At 43.3% G+C, this 11285-nt stretch overlaps 1 protein-coding gene across 1 annotated transcript; it reads right to left on the reverse strand.

Annotated features, from left to right (window-relative positions):
- Window positions 1-263: 263 nt before the first annotated feature.
- abhd15a (abhydrolase domain containing 15a) lies at window positions 264-10381 on the reverse strand. Its single transcript, XM_080844454.1, has 3 exons — window positions 9577-10381; window positions 1613-1965; window positions 264-1228 (listed from the first exon to the last, which is right to left on the reverse strand). The coding sequence occupies exons 1-3, from the start codon at window positions 10240-10242 to the stop codon at window positions 658-660; spliced, it is 1590 nt and encodes a 529-aa protein (XP_080700580.1). The 5' UTR covers window positions 10243-10381; the 3' UTR covers window positions 264-657.
- Window positions 10382-11285: the final 904 nt, after the last annotated feature.

Here is an 11285-nt window from a genome sequence, read left to right on the forward strand (position 1 = left end):
CCTTGACATCCCACATAAATCCCAGACGTTCAGACACCTTGTTCATTTGGTCTTCAAACTCAGTTTTCCAATGGGGATATAGGACTTTAATGTTTCCACAGTTCACCAATGTGCAAACCCAATTTTGGAAAAAATATTCAACCCCCATATAAAAGCACCCTGCAATCCATGGATACATTTTTATCACAAGTAAGTTACTCTCTGTGTTTCTGGAATTCAGAGACATTTGGATAAATACGGTATTCAAAAAAAAGAAAACACTGCTACAGTTTGGCAACCTGATGTGAAAAATGCCACTTAACAAGACAGATAATAAGTGCATCTTGTGAAAATACTTCCTGATGAAGTGGTTTGGAAATGAAAATACATTTCATGAAACAACATAACAGAGGAATAGTTGTAAATTGCAATTGTTCCCACTAGTTGTAATTTGCATGTATTGAAAATATGAAACACATTCAATAAAACCACTGGCATAGCAGACCTGGCTGAATGAAACCAACTGCCAAAAGTGTCTGGACAAACCCTGGCTCATAGCACCTTTCTACACTGACACCACCTTTAAGTCTTCACTCACAGCTTTCTTTACCAGCTCAGATGATCCCTGCTGTGCTGTGCTCCACCACACCAGAAGGCCAGGCCTCACAGACACCGCCATCATCTGGTGTAGGACCTCTGCCAGCTGTAGATGGCGTGGATGTTGTGTGAGCAGACGGGTGCCTTCTTGCAAGTGCTGATGGTCCGGTGCCGGAACGCCTTGCCGCTGCCGCTGAGACCCCTGCGCCGTGCCGCGTGTTTCGCCCGTTCCTCGGTTGTGAAGAAGTCACTGGTGGCACGAAGGAAGTCCAGCAGCACCTGGTGGCTCCAGATCGACGTGTCGGCGCAGTCTGAGGCGCCCTCCGCGGGCGTAGAGAAGCCACAGTGGCCGCCTTGCTCCGTCAGCAGCAGGAAGAAGTGAGGGTTGCTATCGAAGAGCTCCAGGGGCAGTGAGGACTCTGGGTCCCCACGCACCGGGTCGTCCTGGCTGCACATGCACAGCACTGGGATGGCCACCTCATCCACGTCCCGCAGGGGGTCGTTGTGCTCCCAGTAGGCCTCCCAAGTGCCGATGTCCGCCGAAGAGGTCTTTGGGCCAGGCCGGCAGAACAGAACCTCCTCCACGGTCCTGAGGGAGGAGCTGGAGAAGAGAGCGTCTGTCTGCACGGTGTCCTCGAGCACAGTTCTGTACCTACATTAGGGAGAAGGAAACAAAGACACGCACAAGCGTGGCTTTGTGGTCTTTTGCTAGTGCTGATTTGAAAAACCAAAAGGGAGGTCATGCTGTTTTCCTGAAATTGTTAACAACATTCAACAACCTCGGTCGCCATGGAGACAACACTGCATTACAACTCATGTCATTTTCCTTGCTGGTAAACTGTGAGATGTGTCATCATAACCCGGCGCATCACCCCCAGGAACACCTGCTGCATTACGCTAGCTTGCCTGCAGACATCTACGCCAATATCACAAAAAGGATAGACAAATAAAAAACAAACGTGATAGAAATTCACATTTATAATGATCACCATTAAGTTCAAACGGCCGTTCTCTTACAGCCCTACAGAGGACCCACCTGCTGAGCCACATCTTCTGGTAGAGCAGCAGAGCCCAGTGGAAGGGCCAGGCGGGGCTGCTCTCGAACCAGCTCTGGCAGCGGAAGATGGGGGAGAGGCAGGCGGCCGCGGTCACGTAGCTGGAGGAGCCGCACTCGCCCAGGTAGGAGAGGAGCAGGCCCGAGCCGGTGCTCTCGCTCACTGCATACAGCCTGCCTGCCGGCTGCCGGTAGCGGATGTAGCGCACGGCCTCGCGCAGGTCCGCCGGGTCCCCAAACTGCTGCAGCTTAACGGTGCTGAGGGGTGTGCCGTTCTGGCCGCGCCGGTTGAACACCACAGGCAGGTAGCCATGAGTCAAAGCCACCTCACAGAGCTAGTGGGACACAGAGACAGAGAGGGGGCGGATCATGAGAGCAGGGCAGAGTACAGCAGCTACACACCAACAACCTTACCAAAGGTTGCAAAGGAAGCATGCACACAGACACTGACACTGACACTGACACTGACACTGACACACCTCTAATTCTTACAAACGCACAAATCCAAACAAGTTACATGAATTGAAATATTTCACTTCACAGGATGCCTCTTGTTGCCCGGGTGAGTTCATCAATTTTCTTTTCACTAAAAAAACTTTGCTGGAGTCATGGAGTCATCTAACTTTGCTTCCATGAGCCGGCCATGTTTTACACAACAGCATGTCAAATACCTTCGTAGTGCCAACGCCTGGCCAGCTCTCTAAACATGCTGAAAAGGTGCATGTACTGCGTGTGCCTTTGCTGTTGCAACCTCCCCAGTAGTTTTCCCCCCTCAGCGCAGCGCTAGCATTGGGCTGATGAGGAATTCTGTCACAGAGGCTCCAGACACATGGAGGACACCAGCACAGCTCCCTGACACCACATTCCTCACACGTTTGCTAAACCCTACAAACATTTCTGACCAGCTTTCCAGCTCAGATGAACTGAGTCAGGGCCCAAAGCAGAGGTCCGATGACAAACTAGTCAGAACCAATGACCTGCGCATGGGTCCAGTTAGAAGTCAATGCACTTCTGCACAGCAAAGCAATTATAGTTTGACATCGCAATGGGTGTTAGAGAACTGGTGTTTGAGAACATGTTTCAACTGCTTCTTTTTTAGAGGACATCCCTGCAGGCTAAACTCAAGGTCAGCGAAGGTAATAGACTTGCCAATGTCTTCTGTGTACGAGCCAGCTAATCTTTGCACATCGATAAGATCAGACCAACAGTGCTGGGCTAACAAAGACAACTCACACGTATCACATTACTACTCCCTGGCTGTGTAACTTAATAGAATTGGTTACTGGGGAAAAGAGAGTTTCATTCATCCTTCTCAGATGTTTCGCCACAGTCTTCTTTTCCTCCTCATGTGGCAGGTCACAACAGCCGGCCCTCTGTCTAGGGAACACAGCTGCAATTTACCGTCGCAATGAGACACTTTTATGGCCTGTGAGCACGCTGCGCCCTCTCCCCTATGTGCTATCATCACTTGGCAATACAATACACATGCCTCTGCAACATATGAGACACCAAGTGTGTGTTGTGCGTCAGGGAATGGGGGGCGTAGGGAGTGCCAGGTGGGGGATGGGGGGGGGGGGGGGGGGGCAGAGGCTGAAAGGGATCCAAAACACGTCATGTTGATGGTGGAGAACTCACTGGTGTATATGTGTCCCCGATGGGTTTCGAGAAGGAATGCAACTAGTGGCTTTTAAAGATGAAATCATACATGCAAATCAGTGATAACAAGTTAGAATGAAAAACAACAGAAAATTACTTCATTTTAGCCTGACCGGCCTTTATCATTCCTCCTTCCTTTATGACACTCATTTTAGTAAGCTGCAAAGCTGATTTTACAGCACTCTTATAGGGGATGCCATGTTCTTTACACAGCCATACAGAGCTTTATAAACCATATTTATCTCAGCACACAGGGGTCTTGGTTCTCGGACATTTGTATTAGGGATGCACCGATCCGATATTTGTATCGGTATTGGTACCGATATTGAATACATTTCTAGATCGGGTATCGGTGACAATAATAAAACATTTTTTTGAATGTATATAGGTAGTGTATTATGAGTGCACGTCGCTATTAGTAGCGATTAGCATGCTAAGCGGAGATTTAGTTATGTCCTGATGTTGATTCGCTGTAATAAAGATGGGTTCATCCTGTTAAGATTTCGACTGGATGAGCTATGAATGAGATTCATGTTGCCTTGTGTAATGTCCACAATTATATGTATCGAGTAATATTAGTTGTGTAATTGTTATCGTGTAGCAATAACTCATGTTAAAGTAATTCAGTGCAGTGCTAATTAGTCCCCATTCTCATTGCAGATACACACATATGTAGGATCACATGCATCGTCATGTAATGGAAATTGATGAATGCACATTAAAGGGAGATAAAGAATACTGCTTTGGTAATCGTGGGCCTTTTAACAGACTAGAACCAGCAAATACATTAACAGGTCACCATGCTGAGCCTTTACAATGTAACGTAAAAGTTGACGCTAGCGGATATATGATTGCTAACTAATATGAACACTAGCGCTAGTTAGAACGTACATTATTTGTGATTATTTTTAGCCTATGTTATGAATTGATAGTGATGACTAGACATGATGTTAAGTAGCAAATGAGCAAAAAATGCACCAATATCTCATGTCATGCACTCCTCATTTCTCCCATTCGCACATGTGGCCACACACATACACACAGTTACCATAGTTTCGCACTGTTTTTTTAATATCGGTATCGGATCGGTATCGGCCGATACTAAACCTCAGATATCGGTATCGGTATCGGAGGTGAAAAAAGCGGATCGGTGCATCCCTAATTTGTATGTATTTTTCTCCATAATGTCGGTGAGGTTGACTGCAAGGTTAGTCACAGCATCCTTCTGCCACTACTGTAGAAATGGTAGCATTAGCATCCTTCAGACACTACTGTAGAAATGGTAGCATTAGCATCCTTCAACCACTACTGTACAAATGGAAGCATTATGCTTCCTCAGCAATGGGAGGAAGCCATTGAATGATGTCCATCGATTGGTATCATATTTTAAAAGATTTACATGTTTTCAGAAACATTGGCGTCAAATCATTTATCATCGCCCAGAATGAGCAGGTGGATTCCGCCAAATCCAATGTCCCTGTCTGATCAATGACTAGTTTCAAGAGCTGCTGCTGCTGAAATGATCAGGGTCAGTTGTTGGAGTAAACGGTTTAAACAGTGGCGGTCCGTGCATTTCACGACTGGGCCTTCAGCGATGTCCTACCACTGATCTCAAAAAGAAACTTTGAGATCAGTGTGTCCTACACGATGTTAAACTGAGTGAATCCGCCTCCTAATACCATCATTATGACGCCATGGCTCTAGAACCATTATATTTATACAGAAAGGCAGTGAGTAGCTAGCCTGGCCGTTACCAGCCTGTGACTCCATTTCATTCCGTCTTTCAGTCTGGGCCAACCCAATGCATTTTGGTTTCCGAGATGGGCGGGTGCTTATCTTGAGGTTTAAAATCATTGGAGTTCCCTTAACCAATCAGCAACGTTTAGTAAGGATTCGGTAGATTAAACTCTTCCCAAAGCCAGTTGGGAGAAGAGCTACGACGTCCTTTCCAATCATAAAACTTACAAGAAAATACTCTTGTTCTCCTTTTAATTTTCTGATGTTCTCGAGAGTTGAGACAACTTTTCCGATAGCTTTTCGTGTCTTTTCCTCCAAGGCGAGTTTTGCGTCACAGCTCTGAACTGTTCACTGATTGGTCCTACAAAATGTTGAGGTCTGGAGACGATTGTCAATGGGGTTGGGCCAGACTGAGTATGAGCTTGAAATCAATTCAGGCGGAAATACGAAGGCTGGTGTCACCAGGCTAGTGAGTAGCCTACCTTAACATAGTCGAGTACAACAGACTTTATTAATATTTCCGGAGCATTTAAAATCAATACACCCGTATTAACAATACATTAAGAGTAGTAAACTCTCAGTTATATGATCACTTGGATATTACTGTCACAACTTAAAAATAAAAGGCGATTTTCAGGGATTAGTCTACAAAGTTTTATTAAGTCCACCGAAAGCTTTAACAAGTTTGTCCACTAAACATCGCATTGTCCCACCTGCAAAGCAGTTTCATTAAACTTCCCATCCTCACGATATCCAGTTTTTCTTGAAAGTTCCGTCTTGAAAATGGCGTTGTAATTGTATCAAAAACTGGAATTATCAAGTTGGTGTAAACTAGTTTATATGAGTTGGTTAATGTAATTATATTTAGTCTTACCAATTGAAACAACTAGCATAAGCATGTACGTCGTTTTCGCATTAGCCAGCTAAACTGAGCACTGAAGCACTGCACCGGTCTGCCTCAGTATCCAAGCAAAGGACGTTTACGTGTCACGTTCAACGCGAGGAAAGAAATCTTCCGGGCCTTCTAGAAGGCCCAGTGTCGCCAACTCGAAATCTGATTGGTTGTCACAACTGTCTGTTTCAGTTCATTCAACTTAAATTAAATGAAACAGCCAGTTGTGATAACCAATCAGATGTACACGGGCCTTCAATGTGAATTCTGAAGGCCTCAGGGAAGATTTCTGTTCTCGGGGAAGATTTTGCGGAGCGTGGCAACACATGATAGCTGAAATATGATTGGATGAAAGCTCTAACATAAATTAACAACGCTGGAAGTTATGAAATGAAGATAATGGACTATAGGGAATAATTGAATACATATTTATGAAAAGAAAATATTAAAATTAAATGTATTTTATTACATTTATTTTCTGATGATGTTTAGGCCAGCAGAGAAGGCCTTGAAGGCCCTGACGGACCACCACTGGGTTTAAATTATATTAAATTTCAATAATTGTGTTTACTCTAAGGACGTTACTGCATAGTTTAAGATGGCTTTTGAGAAGAGCTGTTCAATCTCTCCTAAATCACTGTGCTAAATGTTGTAGAAAATCTTATATTGGCTGATGTATCATTATCAGATTTTTAAATCCTTAAATATCAAAATCATTATTGGTCTTAAAAATGCTATATCAGTCTGGCTCTAGTAATGGGTTAATTAATCCAGACCTTATAATCAAGCCATCAGAATGTAGCAAATCTGGTACTCATGAGAGAGAAAGAAAAACAAAGGATATGAAATTATACAGGCAAGGAATGGCATGATTTCTAAAACAAGACAGAGAGACAAGCTGAGCCTTCAAAAGAGCAAGGTTGGACATCAATGGTTGTTGCTACATTTGCCACAGTAGGCTAACAATCTCTCCACATAAGGTCCTTTGCAAAGTATCTAAGTGAAAGTATCAAAGTAAATAGCTGTTTATTATGGGAATCTTATTTCTGAAAATCTGCATTGCTGAAGTAAATGAGGGTATGAGGATCTGGAGAGGTTGTTTTTGCCTAATATGAGATGATTTTCTCATGAAAAACTTAAGGGTTTGTTTGTGTACCATCAGGCCTTAAACATCTGATTTATACTATGCGACAGGATGTGGGTGTCAAATCCATAGATAATTGATGAGTTACTTAAAGGTACAGTGTGTAGTTTTTAGTGTCAACTAGTGGTGAGGTTGCTGAATTGCAACCAGCTGAATACCCTTCCCTTTACAAATGTGTGTGAATAACTACGGCGGCCATCAAATGCCTGTGCCGGTGTTTTGTTTGTCCATTGGGGGCTACATGGTGGTGTAACATGTCGGGCTCTATGAAAAGGGCCCCCTCCCTATGTAGATACGAAAGGCTCATTCTTAGCTAACAAAAACACAACAATTCATAGTTACTGGTAATTATATACTAATGAAAACATAATTATTAATACTGTATTCCATTTATACTAATAGTTGCCACTAAAATATTACACATTGTGCCTTTAAGTTAACTGCGTTGTTGTGAGAACACTTATGATTCCCAATCGGTAAAGCTAACTAAAGTTAGCCACTGCTAGTGAAATTTGTGACACTTTAAAAAAGTGACTTGCTTTGTAATCCGTTATTTTTCGCTGTTAGCTGTTGGTTTTTCGTTTTACTCTATAATACCTTGGTTTGTTGATAATGGTCATAATCACTGTGTGGGTTTAGTGGCAGTAGTATAATAATAGCTAGCTAAATATATAACTAGCCAGAAACCTGCTAGCTTCAAGCTTGGATTAGTTGAAGGTTTTAAATTTTTTTTTTTTTAGATGGATTAGGCTGGCTATGGGGTCCTCCACAATTATTGGCTTCACATCACTGGCATTGCTTCTCTTGAGTTGTGGTCTTTGAAAAGGGTAGAGGAGTTCTCTCCCCTTCAAAGTTTAGGGATACTGGCAGACAAAGCTTGTAATATTAGCTTTCTGATTGGCAGCGGTGCAGATGGGATTTTAGCCTGGGGGGACGCTTACATTTTTGGAACGTTATTTACTGATGATTGTCGCCATAAGTAGGGAGAGTGGTGGGGACGGAACAGGTCACTATGAATCGTCCCCAGTGCTATCTGCGACCCTGCTGATTGGTTATATTGCCTGTAAATCAAAGTCCCAGCGAAAGGTCAATTGACTAGGTCACTAAACCTTTAAAGGGCTTTTTTTTGCAAGTCATTACATTACACCAGACATATCTAGATATTTATATTAACTGCCATTCATAACAGTTGCTTGAGCTCATTATTACACCATCAACTGGAACCTTCAGTTGGCAGCATTCTAATCACATTTATGATCATACTCCTCAGGGCTAATGTGACAAGATTTTTTTAAAAGACTGTATTTTTAACATTGGTGAATGAGAGTCAAGTTGATTTTTGTGATGGGGGCTGGGCCTGTTGAAATCATTTTGTCCTGGGCCTCGGCATCAGGCATGCCGGGCCACGACACACCCGCCTTTGTTTGTTTACAAACACCTGAGATACGGGTATGCACAGCCCTGCCACTGCAGCACTCACACTATACAGCACACCAATACTGAATGCATTTAGAAATGCTTCATGGTTAAATCAAATATGAGCTCATCGAGACACTGAAGTAAAAGCCTGTCGTCATCACTATGGGGTTTTACTTCATGTATCTACAGTGGTATATCTTCTAAATAATTGATTTGGTAAATGTGGCAGCAAAACAGAACATTGCATTAGACACTACACAACAGGTTTAAAAAGGGGGGGTGGGGTGCATTTGAACAGGAATGGTGGCATCTCCTTGAGTTCAGTTACACCCTACCCCTATACATACTTATATAAACTGACTGGTGAACAATTGATAGACTTTGGTGCTAGATCTGGCCCCCTCACCCAAAATAATTTTTCAAGCAGACATCCACCAATTAAAAAATGCTTGACTTGAGTCTCCGCTGGTGTCTGTCAATAGTTTGGCTTATTTTTCAGTGCAAAGGGACAGATGGCCAACATTCTTGCAACAAACTGGGAAGAGGAGGCAGCATAAACCACAAGGTAAAAAAAAAAAAATCACACAGTCTGTAACATGTCAACCAGCACAAAGTGGGCCATCGCCTGCAACATGGAAAGGATTAAGCTGGGCCAAGGTTCTCCCTTATCTTTAAATGAAGCACAAAGCATCAAAGCACAGAGAGAAGCACGCCGTTTGTTTTTAAAACAACACAAACCTTCCCTACAGTGTGGGACTGACTGTATATTTGCAACACCTATGTCATCTCCAGTGAGAAACATTATTAGTATAGTGAGCGAAAGTTTCTAATAGAATGTCATATATTATTCCCTGTATGCCTTATTGACAAGCAATACATTTTACAAATATGACAACTGCAAAGGAAAATACTTGAACACTAACGACATGAAAGTCATACATTAATTTATATTAGCCTTCAGACTGGCAATTATTGAAAATCAACTAAAAGACGTTGCCATATGCACAATTGTTATTATTACTACAATTAAGCAAATATTACTGAGAATAACTTTGTATTTGTATGACTTTAGAGAAGATTAAATTCACATCACATTACCTTCAACACATTCCTGGTAATTTTACCAAAAGAATTTGGTACGATGAGAAGAATGGGGCTGGTGGAATTGCTGGATGTCCGTCTCCTCCTGTGAATTGAAGAGGAGGCAGCCACAGCCCAGTCCAGTGCTACTATACCATCGTCGCTCATCTGGAGATGGTCCCGAACAAAGTGAACAGGACAATCGTAAGGCCAGCAGACGCCAAAAATGCTTTGCAGTAAAGGGCTCGCCCGCCACTTCCATTTTGGGTACGAATGTAATTTGTAGAAAGTTACGCAGTGTTTTAGTAGGTAGTTGGCAAGAGCGGAGGGCTTGCATACTAGCGCAACGGAAGGGCTTTCACCTGGTGATTTGTCCACACTTTGACCTGTTCCGACATCGCGGCTGATGATACACCTTTCTGAGACTTTCTCCCTCCATTCTCGGCGTGAATTTCCAAGTCCTTGGACCCCCGACGACGACTGGCTTGATAGTCCTAAATATTTTGAGGCTGGCCAGATTGCAGCCACTACCAGAATGATAAACACAGCAGCAAACCATTCCAGCATTTGCACGGTTGACAAGGCTACAACGCTGAAAAAATACAAACCATAGGTGGCTGCCTTTGTCGTGGCCAAACGAGAAAACAATTCTGAACATACGAACGATTTACTTCTCAGGTTCATTTTCCTCTCGGAGACCAACTCATGCGCAACTACGCATGGTTAAGGAGATATGAATTGGCATTTGCCTCTCGCTGAGCCATTCCAACCTCCCAAGTTGTTAAGTGTTTGGTATTTGAAGTTTCAGATTCCTCAGATGCTATCAAATCATGAAACGTACTGCTGATGGAGCGCGCTCACTTTCACGGGTGACATACAGTTTCACACGCGAAGATTTCCTCAATTACACACTAGTGTTTCAAAAGAGCGCTCCCAACGGCTCCCCTCTGCGTCTCCCTGAATTGTGCAATCTGTGCGCTCTCGAACGTCCTTTTTAAAGGTAACGTGCAGTGTCCCGGACAATTACCTTCAAATTACGTCTCACTCTGTTGCCCACTCAGTCACGATTAAAGCTGTAGCAGTCAGATGTTGGCCTATGGTTGCCAAAAGCTGGTCTGGTTGTGCACGAGACAAAGGGAGGTAGGAGGAAAAGCGCGTTTAGAATCTACAGCTGAAGTCAAGCCGCTGAGGGGGCACGTCAGGAGGAGTGAACCACGAACTGCGGTGCATGCTGCCTGTGTCAAGTGAATACATAAATGAAAGCCTAAATGGACAGAGTTGAGATTAATGCGCATCTGCTGCTTTGTAATATTGCCAGGATAAAGAGTCTTTACCTGAGATCACATCTGGTCCCAGGTATTTTCAAAAGCATGGCATAAAATGGCAGTCCCTGTTACAATAACACAGGCTAAGGTGTGTTTAAAAGAAGACAACCTACTGCATTTTAATTTTAAGCCTTCTTTAGCTCAGAAGATATAAGTGAAGTTCTCATGACTGAAGTATATGTTGTGAATTGTTGTTGTTTGATAAATGTTATCTGCTATGTTGTCGAACCACAATGCCAGATGTAATGTAAAAGTCGTCAGAATTTTAGTCCCACTCCAGGTGGCATCTAATTGTGAATACAAATTGCAGGCAAATTCCTGCTTTTATTCTCTGTTCAGTAAAAAAATCAACAGGCAGTCCCTGGTCTATCCACAGAAACTCCCTTAAAGGATGTTCAGACT

This window comes from Sprattus sprattus (genome assembly GCF_963457725.1).
Source record: "Sprattus sprattus genome assembly, chromosome: 9".
In the NCBI taxonomy this organism is placed as follows: domain Eukaryota; kingdom Metazoa; phylum Chordata; class Actinopteri; order Clupeiformes; family Clupeidae; genus Sprattus; species Sprattus sprattus.

Bases quoted from the DNA above. Each gene is read 5' to 3' on its own strand.
- abhd15a (XM_080844454.1), bottom strand. From the start codon at position 10,242: ATGAACCTGAGAAGTAAATCGTTCGTATGTTCAGAATTGTTTTCTCGT. The intron at 1,966-9,576 runs GTAATGTGATGT...GTGTCCCACTAG, and splicing joins TTACCAGGAATGTGTTGAAG to CTCTGTGAGGTGGCTTTGAC. The intron at 1,229-1,612 runs GTGGGTCCTCTG...TCCCTAATGTAG, and splicing joins CAGAAGATGTGGCTCAGCAG to GTACAGAACTGTGCTCGAGG.